Raw genomic sequence first — 22,549 nt, 5'->3', positions numbered from 1 at the left:
ATTCAGTGAGAGTCTTTTCCGCCGCCTTCGCGGTTGCTTCTATCAATCAATTTAAAAGCGTGGGCAAGAGAGATAAAAGCTCGAAGGCCTGAAAGTGCTCGTCATGGCAAATCAGTTGCTCTATCAATTGACACATGTGTGAGAGGCTTTTCTATAATTCGTGGGTGCGCAGAAAAGTTTCCCCACCAGGAAAATCACGTCCGTCTTGCACATATAGTTTTGGCCAAAGTTGCCTTCAATACACCTTGAAAGTCTCCGCCAAATGACGTGCGGCAGTATTGAAATGTTGCATTAGGAAAAGTTCTCAAACTTGTATATGGTACCTGTCTCAGAAGACGCTCAACGGATGTAGCTTTTCTAATGAAATTTGCACTGTCTTCATGATATTACCCGTGTGACTGGGCATCAACGGGAAACTTTCCGCCCAGGCGCAAACACGTCGCAAGAATGCTGCGAATCTGTAGCGAAATAATGGAATGTACAGAAGTTATTGAAAGGCAAGACAGAGAGAGAGAGAGAGAGTGAGAGAGAGAAAAGTGTGAAAACTTTTTAAATATAAGAAACGTCTGTTTGACGCATCACCGTGATTTCCAAGACACGAGAGAAGCACAAACACGTCCCGCTGACACGTTACTTGGGGGATTTTGGGGGTGAATAGAGCAAAATCATGATATACTGACTTAACTTTTCTCTGCCTTTCAATTGAACTTCTCACGTTCTTGTGCGCCACGCCGCAAACTTTCCCTGCAACTTTTGGCCCGCGATGGAATTCTGGGGGGGGTGAAAATTTACTGCACTAAATACTGCGGGGAAGAAATTCAATATAAATATAACGTGAAAAATCTCTGCGTTCTCTCAGAGCCGACACAGAGAGAAGGTCGCGGGAAACAGAGGTCATGCGATGAGAATATGCAAAGAATTTTGGACGAATGGGAAAATCCCCACGAGTCGACCTGCGGGAAAACTTTGCATAGCTGAGAAGATCAGCACAGAGAAAAGTCCGGAGCAAGAGAGGCCAAAAAGCAATTATGTTAGGAGGAATATTTCCCCTGACAGAAGCATTACACTCTGTGTTGTGCAGAAAGTGTTCTGAAATATGCACAAGCACATAAATTCATTTAAGCCTTTATGGCATATTTGATGAGCATCATTTGACATTTTTATCAAAGAAGATTGAATGACGCTGGCGACAGAAAAAGAGTCATTTTTCCCGAGGCGTCGTCATATCGGCAAAAAGATAGGGTGAAGCGGGGCTATTCGCCAAGAGTGTTTGTCCTAAGAAATTTCCTGGCACTTTCTGAACTTTAGCAGTGCTTTAAACTTCCATTTTCCTTACTTTTTAACCGCCTAAAGTAACTTAACCTCAAATTTAGGAGTCTCCAACCCTAAAAACTGATAGAAAAACAGTATATTTTGGAACATAACCTAAAAAATACCTTGAAATATTTTAAAGAACCCTTGAAAGAAGCTTATTTGGAATCTTTTAGAGCCAAAACTAATCGGCAATGAACTGAAATTTGCTATTTCAGAAGAGAAAATCTGTCAAAGAGCTTTTAAAATAGACAATTTTTTATCCTGAAACAATATTTTAGAGGTTATGATCAATCTTAGCGTAATTAACACAGTTTGTACTTGAAATCTAGTGATCTACATAACCCAGGAATATGTAATGTTTTTCCAATAATTTCTATGTTTAAGCTATGAAAAGTTCTGAGTTTTGCTTCCCTGAGAAGCCTTCTCTTCCCCTACAAGTTAGTGCGTAAAATGGGAGCAATAGAAAGCAAAGAAGTTGTGGTAAAAAATCAGCCTTTGTTGGCATGGTGCCGATCATTATTGCCATTATTTACAATGAATGCTTCATGTATGTTCACATTTTTCTCAATTGTCTCCCACGCCAGGCGATATGTTAGACATATTCGCCGTGGAGTTAATACCAGCGGGCGGGGTTTATTTAATAATAGATATTTACTTGAAATATATGCAAAAATATACATGGAAAGTTATGGAAATGAGAGCCACACATCTAAATTTGGCCAAACTTCTCTACCAGCGCTGCTGAGGGTGGAAAAAAAAACGGGCACAGCAGATATGGCATGTGAATTTTACGCACAACAGTCATCCCCCGCAGTCGGAAAATCCCTTAACACCCCATTTTGTGAATTGCCGAACGCCGTGCGACGCTGAGGATTCATTCAACTTTTTATCGGCCCTCCAGCTCTTAGAGTGGCCCATTTTCCAACCCTCGGCCATCGAATGTGCCTCTTGGCCGTCAATGTTCACCTGCAGGGCTTTCAATTGACGAGTCACCCTCAAGGCGGCTGCCATTTTCCACACATTTCCATCTCGTCAGCAGATTCGCAACATGTGAATTTCGCCAGCTGCAGCGCATCGAAATCCGCTCCGGCATTGAATAATCTTCGGAGAATTGCTGCTAATTGCCAACAGTCAGGATATGATTGCTAAATAGCAGACATCCCATTAGTTTTTAATGGAATTAATTACGCGCAATAAATCATGGAAAACACACCACGCGACTTGTGGAATTTCCACGATAGTTTAAGTGAGATGTTTTAATGAAATAAATTATTCAAAGGGCCCTGAATTGAGGGGAGTTATTAGAGGTATTAAGCGCGAGAATATTTGAGCTTAAAACGACCCCGCGATAAAGGATGCGAGAGAGGTGTGCCCTTGATTTAAGCTAACTACCCCTAAAGCCAATATATAATGGATCGGACAGTTTTGATGGGGAATTGTGTCAAACTTACTGATTTATGTCTCGAAAATAAGCGTTCGACGTGGTGCTTTTTTACACGTCGGCATCCTCCAGTGGGATGTTTTATGCTCTCGCGCCCCGAAGCGAAGGGATGAAGAGCGAGAAAAAGTGATTTCATACATTTCTAATGGCCACCCCGTAAATTAGGGCGCTTGGCGATTCTGCACCCCAGCAATTCTGGTCAAGATTCCTCCCCATTTTTTTTTCCCTGGGGGTGAACGGGGTGAACGTGACTTGGTGGTGATGACACATATATAGATGGTGTATCAATTAAATTGCTAAACCTTTGAATAATTTCAAAACTTTTTCTCCACTCCTTGGCGCAATTGCCAATAAATTTGATGGGAATTTCACTGACATCAGCTTAAAATAGGGCAAATTCTGGCAAATTCTTTCTTCAACTTCTCCATTCGCCTTATTTATGCAAATCCGTGTTCAACTTTCCCATAGATTATTCTGTTTGTGTGGCATGAAAAAAGGCCAAAAAATCTCTGGGAAGAAACAAAGAAGAGCCCAAGAAACTAACCAAGAATTGAGTTACATTATTTTCTCTCAGAGATTTTATCTTGGGCCGTATTGGAAATTTCACTCACAATTCATTGGTAAACTCAAAATCTCAGAAAAATTCACCCTCCCAAAAGTCTACAAACTGGCGATGGGGAGGGGGTGTTGGGGAGGCGCTCTGCAGAGAAAGTCACAACAAATAAAATTGTCGACAGTCGGAACAATGGTGTTCAATGGATAGAATGCTAAATTTCACGGGGAGAGAAGTGGGTGAGGAAGTGAGAGGGTTTGAGTGAAAACAAATAAAAGAGAAATGGAAAAGTTCCACCAAAGTTTTAATTGATTAGCTTTCTTCCCCCCTCCCGCCTTGTCATACTTAATTTTCCACAGTGACTTCCAGTCAAATAAATATATCGCGCATATTTTCGCTGGTGGCTGGAGAATTTATTACTCTTCTCCGGAGAAGAGCTGAAAGTGAGATTGCAACTCTTCGTTCGTCTTTCAATCTGATTGAGCATGTGCCGGATAAGCCATGATTTAGCCTCTTAACCATCGATTTAACCGCAACTTCGACTGGATATTAATTAACACTGGAAATCCCTTCTTGATCTCCTGGGTATTTTACATGCGAGAGAGAGAGCAATCAATGCCCGATGGCAAAGGTCGACAATGACCTCCTGATGGTAACTTTGGGGTGCACATGGCAAGGGCCAGACGTTCTCCATCGTCATTACTTTAATGACTGCCAGATGCAGAAGAGGCTGCAAACGTGACTCCATTATCACCCATCACGAGACGGACATAAATCACGACTGTAAACAGCCAGCAGAGCCAATTTGTGATAAACACCTTGTTAATGCTATTCACACAATCAATAACATGCCAAATGCTGGATCACAACCACTCAATTATCTCGCTACAAAAGGTGGGTATTCAAATTTTGGGGTGAATCCATTATGGCTGAATGGAATTCAATATCGCAAATACAAATTCAACTTTTTGTCATTACTTTTCTCGCCGAAGGCGGCAACAATTCCAGAGAAATGGAAATGAAACATCGACACAATGATTACTCTTGCAGTTTTGATATAATTGTTTTTCAGTTTCCAGAATAATCACGCCATGAATTTCATATGCTACATATTAGCCATAGTGTTGAAAACCATTGCACGGAAATTTATTCAAACAAATTACCATGTTTGGATACAGAATTGCACTGAGAGAAAAACGGACTAAAAATTCTTATAAACGGAATTTTTCACTGAATCAAGAATAAAATCGAGATTATTTGACTATAAAGTAACAACCGAAATTAAGTCTTGAGCTTGAAAATATGCCGAAGATACTAAAATTATTTTTTTCCAATTTCTCGATCTAAAATTTAACCTTTTTTGATTTTCTACAAGACCTTTGTTATATCGAGAATACTAAAATCAAGAATATTTGAAAATAAAAACAAGTTAAAAAGTTTTACTATAAGGTAAAAAAATTAAGAATAAAAATAATAATAATTTGTTCTTAATATGTTTTCATGCTGAAATCATCTTAGTTTTACGAGAAAATGTATTAAATTTCAGTTTTATTTAGCGAAAAAGAAATTTTATTTGTTTTTAGATTCGAAACAAATCTTTTCTAACAATTTTTTACATAATTTCTCTGGAAATACTTGAAATTACGTCAAGACAGTTCGAAAACTTAAAGTTACAACGATCGAAAGCTTCGGAAACTCATTTCTTGGTGTGTAGAATATGTAACTGAATTTAAGACTGAATTAATATGAATAGAGGAACAGAAAAAAAATTTTGCAGCATGATGCAATTGGACAGATAAGAGAAAATTTGGAGCTCTTCCAAAGTCCATTAAGCTTTTGCTTTTGGTGTGCTTTTAGGGACATTTCAGCGCATTTATATAGTGGATAATAAAACAATGGAAAACATACTCTCATTTTGACAATTTATTATCTTCTCTTCATGATGAAAGCGTCTGAAAGGCGTTGAAAAGGTCTCTCGAATAGCAGAGTATTTATCACTGCCAAGATATATGTGATTATAGTTACAGCCAAGAAGAATATTGCCTGCAAAGTGCAACAGATTGTCAGTAAATTGCGACTTTGGAGGATTTTTCGGTCAATTTCAAACCTGCTCAGCGATATCCACTTGAACTCCTTTCTCCTTCACGCCGGCGAGGAAGAATATCACGAGCGGATTCAGCAGATACGCGGTGTAGGTCAATTTCTGGGTGTGCTGGAAAGCGCCGTGGCTGAAAATGGTGTTAATCCAACCGCCATGGCCGAGGTGACAAAGGACGATGGCCACACCGGTGCCAATGCCAATGGCCACTCGTCCGCCCGCCAGGATGATTGCATACGCCCAGCTGGGCAAATCCCGCCAGTAGGAGACGCCGAGCGAGCCGAGCAGCAGCATTCCCATGCAGCCCCACGCGAAAACCGCGAAAATCTGTCAAACAGATCCATTAATTGGCGATGAAATTAGAGGATATTTGGAAGTCATTTCACACCCTCTTGATTTTAATGTCGTCCTTCACGATCCTCCGCATGAGATAGCCAGCAAAGGCGCCCGCAATGTAGGGATTCATGCGACACCAGAACTTGGCGTACACGATGTTGAGTGTCCTGAAGATGGCGTCAAAGCTAATGGGAAAATCGGTGAGACTTTTAATTGGATGCGAGCGCCAGAGAGAGAGAGAGATTGCATGTCTCACCGAACTGTGAAGTCGTTGGTGAAGAGCGTGTAGAAGGTGAGCGGAATGAAAATTGCTCCCACAATTGCGAATAGCAATTTCCCAAGGGCTTTCGACTTCACGAAGATAAAGAGGAGCAACAGGAAGACGATGAAATATTGGAAATCACATGCCAAATACCACGTCCAACCTCCTATGAATTGCAAATGTCGGGCGGGGGCGAGGGAGAGAGATAAGAAAGATGACGCTTGACAATTCCACATGAATTCCCATCTCAACTCACCACATATCATATTCATGTCCAGGAAGTTCTGTATGTAGAGCAAATTGTACCACCACGAGCTGAGGGATTTTCCAGTGCAGGCGGAAAGTTGAGGAGTTTTTTTTTTTTACCACCCCCATCGCCGCATGTGTGCAGATAGAAAAATGAAGAAAAAAAAGCTCGTAAGTTTCCTCGCAGAACCGCGTAACTTGGCAATCAAATTAGAATAATTGCGGTCATACCTTTCGCACTGGAAGTCTCGGGTTTCGCTAATGTGGAAGCTCGAGTATGTCTGCATGAACTGATTGACAGTCTCCGTCTGCAGGATCGTGGCGAGGAGTGCAGGAGTCAGGCGGACGTATCGATGAAGCACATGCTTGCCAAAAAGCACCACATTTGCCCCCAAGTTGCTGCCCTGAATCTCATTCTGCAGCTCAATGTTGCCCAAGAAATTGTACACCAGCAGAAAAGCACTGTTGAAGATGGGCGGAGATTCGGAATGTCGGAGCAATTAATGTGATCACAATGCATTAGGTTATATCCAAGGGGGAGATAATGTGGTCAGAAGTGATGTACAGACTAGTAGAAGTGTTCAAACACTACAAATATGCATTTCATGAGCAGTTAATTAGCGTAATTCTTTGAATTTCTCTTGATTGTTACATAAATCAAGTTGTTCCGGAAAATTTTCTAGGTTATGTTAATAATCTAAGTTAGATTTAATTTAAAAAAAAATGTTTTAGAGCATTTTTATGCTTAATTCGAAAGTATTTTTGGTTATTGGCTAAATGAAACGCTTGCAAAGACTGTGGAACACTAAAAACTGTGCTAAGATTCAACATAACCTCAAAAATAGCATTTCGGATTTGGAAAACGCGGGGTTTTAGAACTTTATAAACGATTTTAGACGTGAAATCGGCAAATTCATTGCTAATTATGTTCTATATACTTTATAATTGGTGTTTTTAAGTATTTCTTAATGTTATTTTTTAGGTTATGTTGAAGAGACGATAGAGAAAATAGGTGTTTTGAGTGAATGCGTAGGGAAATATTGAATGGAAACTCAAGAGCTTAATTTTAACCTGAGAATTAGGGAGTTTTACATGCTCATTTGGCAGTGATGTAGAGATTTGAGGCAAACTATCTCCCCCTTGGCCGTACCTCAGGGCGAAGAACACATCCACATAAATCACAGCTGACCAAATCACTTGGTACAGCAATCCCTGGGAGTTGGCCAGGAAGAGCGATGCTGACTCGCTGTAGTGCAGTCCGTAATACAAGATGTGAAACAAGACAATCCACAGACAGACAACGGATCGCACTCCGGCGATGGCGGAGATGGAGTTTGGCGTCGATGTCCGGAAAATGTAGCTCATGTTCTGTCTCAAAGAGAAGCACTCGAGGAGGAGATGCGCTGAGCTTTTCTTCTCATTCCCATTGCAATCAGACTGAGAAGTGGCGGATAATCCCTGAATTAGCATCACGGTCATGATTGCAGCGAAGGAAATGCTGCAAGGGAGTGATTCATTAACCCCGCTGGTAATCCTCTGGACACTTTCTTGGCTTACGCGAGAGCAATCAATTCCGGTCGCAGCAGAAAAGTCCACGATATCGCTGGCTTCTTCACGTCAAGGACCCTCGGATGGATGTGAAAGGTGGCGAAGGCGTTGACCGCCTTGGCCTCGCTGTACAACTTCACTGCCCTGAATATGTCAGAATTGCCACAAGATTCAGGCACGCACAGACCCAAATGCAGCAAAGGCTGAAGGGAATTGATCAAGGAATTGACAGATTAGTGTGAAATTCCTCTGATCCTCATTGAAAGGCAAGAGCTTAATTAGTGATCAAAAGCAACAAAAATAGACTCAAATAGGAAAATAAAACCATAATTTCGATGATGTTGCGAAGACATTATATGCGTAATAAAAGCTCAATTGACGCTTTTTATTACATAAAATTTTAGTCAAGGTAATTTAACAAAAAAAAACTGTATAAGGCTTATGAAAAATACTTTGAAGAGTAACATTTCTTAGTTTTAGTGAGAATCACTCCATAAATGATTATTATTTTGAATATTTCTTTGTTGCACTAGGAAAAGCCTTTGTTATTAGTGTGTTAATTTGATACTTTTCTTTTTGCTTTCTTTGAAATGTCACTTCACAGCCTACAACTCTCGAGAACACATTATTTCTGTCTCAGCACTTATTCACCTGTTTTCTAAACCCATTTCACAATTACGCATTATTTGCATTCACTTTCCACGTCAAACATTGCGTAAAAATGTGCAATTTAAGCACTTTGCGAGAAGGTGTGAATATTATTGAAATTTCCCCATTCGCTGCCCTTTAACAGCTCACCTTGACAATGAACTTGGCGTCAATCTGCAGCGCAGTGCTGATGTTGAGGTGAGCCACGCGGTAGTCCAGGGGAAAGGGTGGCTGTGCGTAGACCAGAGCCTCTGTGGCGGGGGCATCGGTGAGGGTGAGATCGATTGGGTGGGAGATTGAGTTGCACTCCTGCCTGGAGCCCAGCCAGAAGTTGCTGCCCCAGATGTAAGCCTCGGGAGTGGCAGCTGATGCGTCCAGCGCTGCAAAAGTGGGCCAAACACAATCCATTGACTTCCAGATATTTCTCTCTCTCGAGAGAGAGGAGTGTTGGAGTGCTGAGAAATCTTCTCTCGCAGCTCCAATATTTATTCATGAAGAACTCTCGAGGCAAAGTCAAGAGGCGCTGGAGAGCTTTTTGGGCCAAAGAACACTTTCACGAGGAAGTTTGGCCCCAGTGGAAAACAATGTTGCTGAATTATTCAAAAAATGACTCTCTGGAGTGCGTTTCTGTGTGGCCAATCGCCGAGGAATTATTGGCCGCCCTCTTGGGCGGAAAGTGTAGGCAAATTAATTCACATCGCCCATCATTTGTGGATTCAATGGGATCATCAGCTCACCTTTCAAGGCCCACAATTCCTCAGCATTCACGCCCTCGAGCAGCGCCCAAAGCTGCTTCCCACACGAGCCACCGCCCACTTCCTGTCCACCCTCGAGCGTTGCATTGAGAATCCCATAGAGAATGGAGGAGTGGATTAGATTGTCCCTTCGCTCCTCACTAACTGCTCTAGTCCTGAACTCTGATGGCACTCCTGCACAATTAATAAGTGTCACTGAGCACAGAAAAATCGACACTGCGACAAGCAGCATCTTAAGATCCGCCCGAGAAGACCAAATCCGACGGTAGCCAAGCGAAGACTGTGCCTCAATTGTACTGGAAGTAGAAGTTAAAAACACTCTATCGCAATGTGACGCACATAATCATCTTGAGAGAGCTCAAGTGATGAGTATTGAAATGTGCCATAAGAATTTTCACAGATTTTCTGGAAACTCCCCGAGGTTAAAGATCAATTGGCAATTTGATGTGAAAATGCTTGAAAAAGTTAATTTCATTATATAGCTTATTTATTGAATTCTAAAGCTTATTTCAGTTTCACTTCCAAGAAGGAATGTTTAAAAGACACACAATGGAATTTTACATCACTGCGATTATGCCTAAAAAAATCAAATCTCGCAAGATCAGCATAAATGATCACAGGGAGGCGAATTATGATGAAAAAAAGAGGATCATTGAACTAAAAGAAACCCGTTCTGTCTGTAAATGCACAAAAAATTAAATCTCGTTCTCATTTTTTAATTCATTTTATTTCGTGACGATTTATTTCTTAAGTCTTTCGATAATCTATCTTGAGTCGTTTTCAAATTATCGTCATACTTTTCTGTCAAAGTCATAGAATCCGAGTTATGATGGTTGAAATTCTTTTTTGCTTGGGTTCATTATGAGCAGCGTTGAGTGAATTTTTTACATTTTTACTTTAACATAATTCTTTACATGGTAAAATGTGTTTTTCTTTACACACAATGCCATAAAAAGGTATAAAAATCTGTGAAAACTCGCGAAAATCTACTAATTGTAGGCATAATCTTGTAAGTCATCTTCAAATGAAATTGTTAAAGATTTAAGACATCGTCAAGTTCTAAGATTTTCCTGCCGATTTCTTCATTTCTTGTCTTTTCTGACGTCGGACAAGTGCTTCAGACATGCAGAAACTTCATAGACTCCCGCAGGATATTCTTCGATGGACAATTCCTATCCAAACATCGCTTCAGAGATCATCTTTGCATCCATGGACAATGAAAATCATGATCATGATGTCCAAAACGACAATTTTTCAGCTTTCTTTCAATTCTGACAAGCTCAAATGTCATTAGAATTTTAACATTGTTACACATTATTTTCGTACAACATGTTGAAAGGTATTTTTTACCTTGTGAAGGCACAACACTGATTTATTGGAACTCACATGGAAGGTGATTGTCAGCAAGAGCCGAATTCTCAAGTGCGTGTTTTTGCGAGAAATCTGACACGTAATTGCGTGTGTCGTGCCGCCGAATGACGAAGATCTTCGATATTCACTGAGAGACTCTTAATTTTATTCGATTCTTCTATAGTATTCCAATCATTAATCATCTTATGTAATTCCGGTTCAGAAAGATTCAGAGAAAATTGTCTTGGTTTATATGATTTAATGGGAATGAAATTTATTTTCATACGTATAATTTGCATTTCTCATGCTTTTGCTTCAACAATCACCGCAAATCAAGTATAAACAGATGACGTTGAACCGAAGTTATTGAGAGGTTTCCTCTGTTTATCACTTGCTTCAAGAGCATCGACACACAAATATTGCCTCAGCCATTATTTCCCGAAAACCTTAAGAGAGATTGAGAGCAAAAAAAAAGATCCATAATTAGTCATCAGCGCACATGAATAAAAATAAATCATCGATTTGATAATATGATTCTATACAATTATCTCACTTTTCACCCGCACGTTTCTGCAATTTAAAAGCACGTGCATCACACATAAAATATCTCGCTTATTTTGGTCCAAATGCTGACCCAACGAATAATTCTTCGTCTTGTGCAGCCAACTTTCGTGGCAAAAGTGTCGTGAAAAGTGCAATTAACAACTTCTTGTGCTGGACAATGAAGAGTGTTTTGGTGACGGCTGGGATTAAATGAAAGGCAAACATGTGGATTTATTTCACACATTGGCTTTATTTGCTCATATCATCGCTCCCAAATTGACGACACTGAAGACACTCAACAAGCCATTCAACATCCATCTCGGCAAATTTACTTTCAACGACCTTCCCAGCCTCGCCACCGCGCCATTTGTCACCCACATCGCATCTCGTGATTGTACAAAAGTGTGGTACATTTATTCATTATAAATTAGGTTAATTTTGCATCTAATATCTATGCTGATTTGGACTTTGTGCTGCTCCGCAGCATCAGCGTCGCCAGCTTGTGATAGGGAATCTCGAAGAAGAGTGTGAAGACGAAAGACACGCAATACACGATGATCATCATTCCGATTGTCATGACCCACTGTAAAAAAGAGAGAGACACGCGATAAAAAGCCGCACAGGTGTTTGAGAAAAGCACTGTGGGAAAATTCCTCAGCATCGCTGAATGTGTTGCAGTGATTCCGGCGACGCGAACTTACGCTGATCACAGGTGAGAAGTGACTGCTGCCATCGCGGAGGCCGTGAATGGTGGAGATGATCAGTGGATTGAGCAGGTAAACGCCATACGACAGCTTGTTGATGTGCACAAAGAGCTTCGCACTCAACATGTCGGTGAACCAACCTGTGTTTTAACACCTTTTTACAATGCATTCGCGAGTGAAATTGAACAAGAACTCACCGCCAAAGCCACAAATACTGCACAAAATCAGCCAGACGACGGAAAATCCGAAGGCAAAGCGACCGACAGTCAGCAGAACGGCGGCGTGTTGATAAGGAACTGTCCGAACGATCGTAGAGTGAATGCTAAGGAGGAAGAAGAACACCGAAACTCCCTTCAGGAGCTTCACTCTTCTCTGTGGAAAAAGGACAAATCATTGCGATCACACTAAATTGTCATATTTTATGGAAAAATTCAGGCGCTATGAATTCTGGCGCGAAATTGAACTCATTTTGCTGAGCAATTGGTTGTTTTTATTGCGAAAAACACATTCTTTTGACTATTCTATCAGTTTTAATGGTTTTTTACACTCTCAAATAAAGTTCTTCAATTCATTTCTGTATTGCAAAATTGTCAGAAGACAGAGAATTGAAAGTTTATAGTCTTATTAAATTAAATGGCAAAGAATTATCATGAAACGACAGGAATTTTCCGGAAATTTCCAGACAATTCAGGCACACATTTAACCGAAATTCTCTGCCTGAACAGGCAAAAATTTCAACTCTAGAAATGCAATTTAAAATGGCGTGATTTGCTATAAAATGTCTGACAAATTCTGAGACAATTTAGAGGTTATGTTTGCGAGAATCGCGGAAAAACTCGCGTCAGGAGTGAAATTATTGCGAGAGCAATTTTTCTTTAAACATTTGACGGAATTTTTCATCCAAAACGACTCTCAAAATAGGTCAATTGTAGTGTAATCTCATTCCAAGTCTCAATCACTTGAACTATAAGCACAAGTATTGAGTTTTCACCCACCATCATCAATGTGCATCAATATTACTTTTCCCATTTACTATGTAATCCCAACACCTCCGCACGCCACTTCAATATCTCTCTCCTGATGCGAAATGCACACTTGGAGCGTCCATTGAATGTGACACACTCAAAGGTAATAACACTTTTCCACGTGCAACCGCCACTTACCGGGCTTATATTGACTTTTCCACTGCGGGAAATGAGATACCAGCCAGCAAATATGCCCGCAATATAGGGATGAATTCGATTCCAGGGCGCCATGTACAGTTCATTGCCGGTGTTGTAAATCACGTCGAAGCTGCAAGAGTGACCAAAGATGGGTTAGAAGAAAGGGGCAGATATTATGACCTGAAGTTGTGTAATATCTAGAATATTTTCATTGCGAAAGCTTCTGTTTCAGCAAATTCTGTATTAAATAACCTTCAAAATTATGAAATCTGTGTTTAAAATGGGAATATTTCGCTTTTTCTTAACAAAATTTAGCATTTGTCTTGAAAATAAGTCCTTTTTGGTTGAGAATAAGCCTAAATGTCAAACATAACCTCAAAAGAATATCTCTTTACTGAGTTAAATCCGCGGTTTAAGCCTAAAAGTGGCAAATTCAGCCTCATTATCTATTATAAATATTGTGATATTCTCGATATTTACAGATTTGGAGGTTTCAAAGGATTAAAATTAGTCTAATAAGTATTTTAAGGTTATATTCATAACCTCACAATTTGATAAACCTCTTGAAAATGTCTAAAAAGCGATGGAAAATGTCTTAAATGTCGTTCAGAAGTGTCTCAAGTGTTAAAAATTCTGCACAGAAGCTGTGAAAGTGTCTGGAAATGGTGTACAGATTTAGGGCACATTATTAGCCCCTTGGTTAGGACGTGATTGGGTGACCAAGAGAAGTTACTCACGAGCACTGAAAGCGATTCCGCCAGTGGCTGATCAGAGACACGACAAAGACGCCAGTGGTGAAGCCGAGGAAGATCTTCTTGCACAGCTGAGGATTCCTACGGCGAGAGCATTGGAATGACCTTCTTCCGGAGATTGCAAATTTCACTCACTTGGCATAGATAAATAGGAGAACGGTGAAGATGACCGAGTACTGCATTTCGCATGCAATTGACCAACCCCAGTTCATGCACAGTTCGTCCTTATCGAAGAGATTGTGGATGTAGAGCACGTTTCGCCACCAATATCTGAGGGGTTGAGAGAGAGAGAGGGTGAAAGGGTAATTTATTGGTCACTGGGAAAATTGCTTCAAGTTTCAAGTGTGATAAACACGGTGAATTGGTGACAAAATAAACCTCTGGCAAGTCAAATCGTAGCGCTCGTGAATCCAAAATTGCGAAACATCCATCAGATATGCTGTGATGACTTCGCCAAACAGGCACACGACAAAGAAGAGCGGTGAGAGTCTGAAAAGATGAAGAATTTTCCGGTGTTTTTATTCAAAATTAACTAATTCACACTCAAAGCCGCCAATATCCACATCCAAAGCGTATTTGTAATTGAGTGACAACACAAATGAACGATTTTTCCCCCCTTAAATTTCCATAGATCAATTGCGAACAAAAACCCATTACGAACTGTGTTTGATAAAATGTAAATAGCCGACATGTTTGGACTTTTAATGAACTTTCCGGAATTGTTGATTAGTGCTTTGCAAAAGTGCTTATTTTTCGCTTTTCCTTTCCCACTGACGCCACATCAAACTGAGAGGAAAACTTTCAACAAAAAAGCATTCCTCACTCTCTCTCGCTGGACTGCAATTCATGAAAGCCACACTTTGGCTTCCGGTGCTTGATTTCCCTGGGTGATTTCTAATTAAGTGTGCTTCAGGCGCTAAGCCAAGAGGAGATTTAGGTGGTTTATAGCCACAATTCAGTCCCAACAGAGGCTTAGTTTAGACTTTCATACACGAAACAACATTTTAAATGGCGACTTTACTCATCACAATCGTGGTTTCCATGTAAATAACAGCGATTTTAATACCCTGGAGTCGAAAAAACTGACATTTCTCGACGCCACGTGTCTTGTCTCAAGACCCAGCTGCGATTAAAATCACGAATTTCGACGGAATTTCAGCGCGATTTGCGTTGAGATTGAAAAGAGATGAGAATGCATCCTTAAATAGCTTCAAGAGGGAAATTATTCACGAAAAAATCCAATAAAACTCGGAAAGAAATTAGCATGTTTTCTATTCAAACACAAAAATTCGCTCAAGATTAGTTCGTGAAGTATGAATAATAAATGCAATTGAGTGATTTGTTGATATTGTAGATTCTTCATACCTTAGATAGCGATTGAGGAGCATCTTGCCGAATAATTTAGCATTTGTGTACAAGTTGTTCCTCTTCACCTCCTCGAGCTTTCTCGTGTCGCGCAGAAAATTGTAGGAGTGCAAGAATCCACTGCGAATTTCGTGCAAACAGAGAAAGACAGAGATTTATTTCCACCGCCAGCAGAAAATTCATTTTCCATACCTGATGGTGAAGAACACATCCACGAGCAGGGGTGCATTGCTGATGAACAAGAAGTAGGACCGCTCTCCGGTGGCGAACAATGTTGCTGTGTTGCTGACGGTGAAGTGCTGAAACCAGTACATGTGGAAGCAGAGAATCCAGAAGCACACAATTGATCTGAAAGGGGAAGAATGGGGCTGAATGAGGGAAGGAGCTCTGATTAGATATGATATCTGTGCCCACGGGAAGCGGACAATGGACACCGAACCTGATGCCGTTGATCACGGAAATGGAATTGGCGGGTGCTTTTGTGCTCACAAGTTCACGGACATTCTCATCGAGGGAGAAGCAATTCACAATCCTTTGATAGAGTGCAATTTCCGACTTCTGAATCATCGAATTTGCTGCATTGTTCGCGGCTGCATTGCCCTCCAGATGCTGCTCATTCCCATCCTGATGACCATTGTTGTTGTCCTTCTGGTCCATTTTGTCGCCGCGCCACGACAGAAACGTCATCAAGCACGTGAAGACCACCAAACCGCTGAACCATGGCGATTTTTGGCCAAATAAATAGTCAACGAAAGACATCATTAAATTTCTATGAAATTGTGCACATTGAAAAATCAATTAATTGTCAGTGCGTCACAAATTAAAACTAAATAATTTGCATAAAACATTGTCCATCAGAGGTGAACAAGAGCATTTAACAAATGGGTGGTTAAGTGGATAAATAGCTATAAATTTTGCTCTCATCAATTATCGGTGGAAAATTTTACAATATTCTATGAGCGAAATTGAATTGAAAATATTTATTATCACTCAATATGTATATTGTATAATTTCGGCATGATTTATCGCATTATTGTCCACAAAATATTATTTTCTTTCAAGCGTCACAGCCACAAACGATAATCTAGTTCAGCAAATTTTAATTTATAATTCGCTTCATAGTTAAAATATTATTCACATCCTGGTGATTTCTCTATTGTTGTGTGTATCAATAAATTATGCAAAATAATTGTATATTTTTTATTTGATTTAGTCACTCCAGTGTTAAAGCCATTTTCCACAATTTTAACAATGCGAAAATCAGCAAAATTCTCATATGACAAATTTCACGCTGTGATGCACTTTAACCCCACAGCCAAAAGTGCATCGTGATTCGTGGACAAAGCGCCCAGCGATTCCTTCCGTCGCATGAAAATTACAGTGAAAAGTACATAAATTTTCCTTACCAAAGGAGCTTGACACTGGTCTTCTGGTGAAATCCATTTCCCACCCTCAGACTCTTCACTTGCACCACCCGAACATTGTCGATGTGAAAAATGTCCTGATATTGAAATATCCCTTCGTCCAAGTACAATTGCGTCATGTTCCAGATGTCTGCATCTGTACACGATGTCGGAACACATAAGCCAATGTGAAGAATTTTCTGAAATGATTTTTCCACACACTTTTTACTCTCTCGCCCGACTCGACTTTCGGATTTCATATGAATGCAAATGCATTTCGGAAAGACGGAGACACACTTTTTCCCACAAGGAGTTCAAGTGTTTCCGCCCAGGAAAACGTCCAATTCCACAGACAATGTCTCACCTCGGCCAGGAATTTCATCTCGAACTGCAGCGGCGACGCGTGGGTGGCGTAAACCACCCGGTAATCAACGTCAAAGGGTGCCGTTGAGGTGAAGAGATGAGTGTCCATGGAGCGACTGTAGCGCTCATCGAATGTCACCCCCAGAGTGTTCTGGGCGGCCTCGCAAGCTCCCCTGAAGCCCAGCCAGTGACTGTTGCCGAGCGTGAAGCCAGGTGTGAAGCTCGCAGAGCCATCAAGCACTGCAGAACGAGAGAAATCCGTTATGGAAAGTCGCGCAAACACCCCCAATTAGCACATCGTTTCGCAAAAGTCACACACAACAATCCATCAATGTGTCCAGATGATTCACGAGATTGATGAATGGCTTTTGTCATCGAATTAGAACTATTAAATCAATTAAAATATTTTGTCACTTTCATTCAACAGCCAATTTACAAGCCAGTGTTATACTATATTGCTCAACTTCTGTGAAAAAAAACTACCAAAAAAGCTGCGAAAAAGGGGGAGATAATTCATATGGAAAATCTCTAACACTCCGCAAGAGTTCGCCAGGAATCAGTGTTAAACTATGGTTATAATGATTTTCTCTCCCTGACAAACAACTGAAAACTAATCGAAATCTAACCATAATTTAACCAAAATCTAACTGACAATTTTAAAACTGAAGTTTTCCGTTTGGATCTTCAATTTAGATCTTTCAAACACAAAATCGCAGCTAGAAAATGAAAGTTTGAGGTTATTTTTGACTTTTCAGTGCATAAACTTCAGTTTTTAGATGTTTCTTTACACTTTAAAGTGTCACATAACCTAGAAATAAATATATACAGCTTTTTCTTCCCATATTATCTTCCCCTTGTTTCGTGAATGAGAGCTTTGAAAGCTTTTGCAACGCGACTCTGTGTCTGCGTGAAAATGTCAAGCAAGCGAAAAGTTCAGTTGAATGGTAATTCGATTTAAATATCAATTCGGATGATTCGAATAGAAAACAAAGCGTGTAAATTTTCCTATATCGTGTTGACATGAAATGTGTTAATTTGAACAAGACCCAGAGAGAGTATTGCTGCTGAATGGATGTACCAAATGGTCGTTATAGTCAACACACAGCGTCAAATTTCAATTGAATTGAATTGTGAAGTGAATCGGGAATGTTTCTGTGCTCGGGTTTTTGCGAAATTCACCTTTCAGCGCCCAGATTTCCCTGCGTCTCAGTGCATCGCCAATTGCTGCCAACTCGCTCTGGCATCTATTATTCACCGCCACTTCACGGGACACGCCGATAACGCCGTGCATCATCGATATCCTGCCAAGGTACTCCGCCTCCATGGGCGGGCGTGGGTGGCCGTTGAACGAATGCGAATCGATGCCGTACATTTCCTGGCACTTTGAGCAATTCCCATCGATCGCCGTGGCGCTGGAGCTCCACGCTCCCACGACGATAAGGATCCAGGACCACAAATCAGTGCGATGCATCTCACTGCCAATTGCCAAATTGCACTCTCTTCCAGATGCTCCTGTCTGAGGACCAAATCCGAATTCCTCCGCTGCAGCAGCGACTCGTTCACCTTCAACAGGTCCTCGGCACACCGCCTGCCAATAGTCAAGCCACAGAGTGGTGTGAGGAAATTGAACGGAGAATTAATGCTGAGAATTCCACAGAGCAGCCAGATAGCCTATGACACAACCTCAGGTTCCAACCAATGCAATTATTCACATCTCTCTGGTGCGGAACTAAACGCAGTTGATCTCCAATTGATTGACTATTACTTTACTATTTTGCAAAAAGAATTCCAGATTTTTTTAATTCAATGTCTTCTGAATATATTCTGAATATTTAATTAATAAACGCCTTTAAATAATTTGTGAACCAGTAATTCCCGGTCAAATTTGTCTCTAGGAAATAAAATCGGAACTTCTTTATGCCTTTAGAGTTAAAACTGCTGCCATCTAGCGTCAATATTGGGTGAAAAAATCAAATATTATAATTTTAATTAAATAATCAGAAAATAATGCAAAAATTTCCATGATAATTCAAATTTTTAAATTTTAATTGACATAATAAAAATAATTATGAAATATTCACAAAGTTAGTGGTCTAAAATCGCCAAGAAAAATGCACCAAATGCGTATTTTCTGTTTATCACACTTCGATGCTTCGTTAAAACCTGTTAATTATTTAGAATTACGCCATAACAGGATCAATAGTCATTATAAATGCACGAAATTTATAGTTGATAATTTTGCTAATTGACTCATTTGTTTGTATTTCAAAATATGAGTTGTCATTTCTAATTATAATTTCGAAATTCCTTCCTTTTTGCTGGAGAACTGTTGAAGCTTTTCTTCTCAAGCACGTCATTGGAAAAATACAACTCTCTCCATATGAGACGAAATAAGCATCAAAAGAAGCCGCTAAATAGTGTCATCTCTCAGTGTAATCACCTTAATCAAATATTATTCTTCATGGAAAGTGAAATTCTCGAGGAGACGCATGAAAAGTGTGCAAGAATTAGTGTTCGTTATCACAAATTTTTGGGATGCATTTCAAGCGACTTTTGTGGCGCACAAAATTGCGGGAAAACCCACCATAAAAACATCGGCAAATCTCATGTGTTCTCGCAAAAATAAACACCGTCATTTTTAATAATTTTTCCCAGTATTAACATACTAACGATCTATATTTGCACTGTGTGATTCTGTACAAATATCACATGAGAAGTTTGATCATTCGAAAGTGAATGAGTGACAAAACAAAATAGTTAAGATTGCAAATTTCTCAGGCTGTCTTGTGAAATAAAGTGTGAAATATTGCGGAATTTATGCATTATTTCATGTTCAAAAAAAAAACAACATGAAATGCCAAAAGTGTGCCTAGTAAATTAATTTGCAGGTATTTTTCCGTTGAGAATCACATTTCGTGGATTTTTATGTCCTTCAGCATGAGAAAGAGCACCTTATTTATCCCTCTTAACCGACAAGTGCTAATCCGCAGTGTCCCAGCGTTGTCTCACAATCTCGAGACAAATTGTGCGCTGTGTTTTTCTCGATACGCCGCACTGAAGTTGCTAATTTTTGGCTAAAATCTCCCAAGACAGCGCGCACTTCACTAAGTGGGGGGGAGATTATTAAGAAATCCATCCGCAATTGTGGACACAAATTGTACCAATTGCCATAATTCTCCCTCAGCTATAATTGTGTCAACAGACCGAGAGAATATCTCTTGGGTTTTTGTGCTTGATGAGCAGAAACAGTCGAAGAAGGATTGCGCGGGCTTTGATTTGTGGCGCAGACTTTTACCTTGAATTACTGCACAAACTCCTTCTCTCTTTCTCTCAGCAAATTGCACTGAATAATGCTAAGACGCTTTGATTGATTTATCCACTGTCGATTGAAGGTGAAGTTCTCCAGTGTGAAAACTCACTCCAAAATGAGATTTTTGCTTGTCTTCTTCCGCAAACACATTCAGCGAATCCACTTGGAGCAATCGCGCGCGCACAATGGGTGAAAAAAAACCAGCAACAGAATCAATAGTAATTAATGTTGGTTGGAAACAATTTGTGGCACCCCTTCTGGTTTGATTGTTTCACCACACTGTGTGCCAAAAGTTAAGCAGGTGGGCTTTGTGGGGTGGGAAAAGTGTGATGTTCTCTTCGGCAGACACAGAAAACTATTTTCATCATCCACACTTTTCCTGACTCTTTGTGTTTTCACCCAATAAAACAAGCGATAGAGGATAAAATGCTCACACAGGGAAACTTAATAAAATTCACTATGAATACTAATGATGAGGGATGGAATGAGTTTAAGCACAGTCGATGGAAAAGTTCAACTTTGTGTCTGAGTGAATATAGAGAGCTTTTATCTCCTCCAAATGCTTCTAGTCAACTGTCGAATTTTCCACAATATCGTATGGCTTGGAGTGGGTCTTTTGCAGTCTCGTACGCTAATTAAACACCTCACATGGCACGTCATAGAGGCAAACATCCATCAAACAGCGCGAAAGATGAGCCACAGCGATTCAACATCGCGAGAATCACAACAATCGCCGAGGACTTGAGTATTGATTTGTGTGCATTTGCAATTAAATCGATCCGTGTCACGCTGCTTTTGCTATTTTCGGTAAAATAATCTCATATTTTCACGCGTCAAAGGAATTTCACACCCACTTAGTGATTATTTGATATTGTTACACAGTCAAGGGGGAGATATTATGGTCAGAAGTGGTGTAGAACAGCGTGACAGTTTGCTTTTCTAGTCAAATTGAGCAGTTTGAGTCAAAATGTTTCAGAAAAATTAACATTTCAGCACCTTTCAGTTCCATTATGACCTCAAAATAGCATTTTGGAACAGTTTTTTGAGTCGAAAAGACCGAAATTTCGTGGCGCTGCGTGCCTTGTCTCACGACCAAGTCATGATCTTAATCATGTGACAAAGATTAAATGGGGAAAAATTAGCAAATTCATGCAGAAATAACGTATGAAAACCTCAAACATTCTCGACAAGTGCTTGAGTTCAACTGTTGAATGTTCTGTGAAGACTTCAGCTGGAATATCTCCTCCTTTCGTATAATTTTCACACATAATAAAAATGGCTGTAATGTGTTTCTCACACTGTTTAGCTGGATGTTTGCATGTCATCTGTCCATTCTTCACAGCAGATCAATTGGTCGTCCGCGTGACGCACAACAGTCACAGAGTTTGTGAGGAATTGTTGAGGAAATCAACAATAGATTAGATGGCAAAATACAGTGTGAATCTCTCCGATGAATACTCATTGGGACACCGAAGAGATTACCTGTGGATTTATTGTCTCTAATGATGAGCACTTTGCATTCAATTATTCAAGATCTATTGCATTATTGTTAAGAGGATCATTAAAGTGTTTGGCAAGAGAGCCATTTGTCTCCATTATCAATTTACAAAATGTCACAATCGAGGTCGTGCTGTTGAATTTTACTGCACTTCGCAATGTTTTCGCCATGGACACACAATCGTCAGCACTTTGTCACGCTCAACAGGTATTTCAATTAGCATCCTTGCAGTGAAACCCCTTATCTGGGATCTGGGTCATCCCCAGATGATTGAAGCACAGCGATCAGCCCAAAATTACCTGCGTAGTTGGGCTCATTTTGGCTAATTCACGTCTCACAGTGTGACTGATAAGGAGCGTCGTAAAGCGCAATCGTCCATCGAATATGAGTGGACACAGCGAAATTTACAGCTGATAAACTCTTGACGAGGGTGTTTCTATTCAGAGAATCTCCGTCGTCGGGGAACTTTCGGTCCAATTTGCGTAAATTATCAAACCATTGATGGAATTTTGATGAGACACTCCTTTTTCCACAGCGAAATTGCTGACTTTTACGATCAGTCGGCACTAAATTCAATGCTTTTTTCCGCATGTGAGCAAAGAAGGGAAATAAAATCACACGAATATCACTTTTATGGGGGTGGAAATCTTTAGAGAGCCTCAATGGATCGTTTCCATTTCATTTTCCATGCTCTTTCCCAATCCCCTCCCGCCCCCAATTAAAAGTTCTGTGCATTGAGATGTTTTCTCCTTTACATGGCAGATGCGCATATTAATGAATGAGGGTTTTTCTTTCCCCCGTCAATTTTCAATTTGACTGATGAAAAATGCAGATCATTTACTCGCTATGAAGTCCCGGGATTTGCCACATTTTGTGCGCTTCAGAGGCAATGAAACC

General features: G+C 40.2%; 2 protein-coding genes across 2 annotated transcripts; both read right to left on the bottom strand.

Moving 5' to 3' along the window:
* Positions 1–5,221: 5,221 nt before the first annotated feature.
* Positions 5,222–7,634, bottom strand: LOC132257205 (O-acyltransferase like protein-like). The gene is made up of 7 exons (XM_059754015.1): positions 7,401–7,634; positions 6,482–6,712; positions 6,261–6,319; positions 5,999–6,170; positions 5,795–5,927; positions 5,416–5,733; positions 5,222–5,351 (listed from the first exon to the last, which is right to left on the bottom strand). The coding sequence occupies exons 1-7, from the start codon at positions 7,613–7,615 to the stop codon at positions 5,235–5,237; spliced, it is 1,245 nt and encodes a 414-aa protein (XP_059609998.1). The 5' UTR covers positions 7,616–7,634; the 3' UTR covers positions 5,222–5,234.
* A 3,710-nt stretch (positions 7,635–11,344) lies between these two features.
* LOC132257270 (nose resistant to fluoxetine protein 6-like) lies at positions 11,345–21,969 on the bottom strand. Its single transcript, XM_059754109.1, has 14 exons — positions 21,952–21,969; positions 18,024–18,432; positions 16,846–17,084; positions 16,485–16,681; positions 15,518–15,790; positions 15,271–15,426; positions 15,079–15,198; positions 14,092–14,202; positions 13,849–13,983; positions 13,699–13,794; positions 12,962–13,091; positions 11,996–12,170; positions 11,796–11,938; positions 11,345–11,677 (listed from the first exon to the last, which is right to left on the bottom strand). Exons 1-14 carry the CDS (start codon positions 21,967–21,969, stop codon positions 11,546–11,548), a joined length of 2,334 nt encoding a protein of 777 aa, XP_059610092.1. The 3' UTR covers positions 11,345–11,545.
* Between the last annotated feature and the right edge of the window lie 580 nt (positions 21,970–22,549).

This window comes from Phlebotomus argentipes, unplaced genomic scaffold, assembly GCF_947086385.1.
Source record: "Phlebotomus argentipes unplaced genomic scaffold, Phlebotomus argentipes genome assembly contig_42, whole genome shotgun sequence".
Taxonomy (NCBI): Eukaryota; Metazoa; Arthropoda; class Insecta; order Diptera; family Psychodidae; genus Phlebotomus; species Phlebotomus argentipes.
The sequence above is the reverse complement of the archived record's forward strand: the minus strand, read 5'-3'. Positions and strand labels throughout refer to the sequence as shown.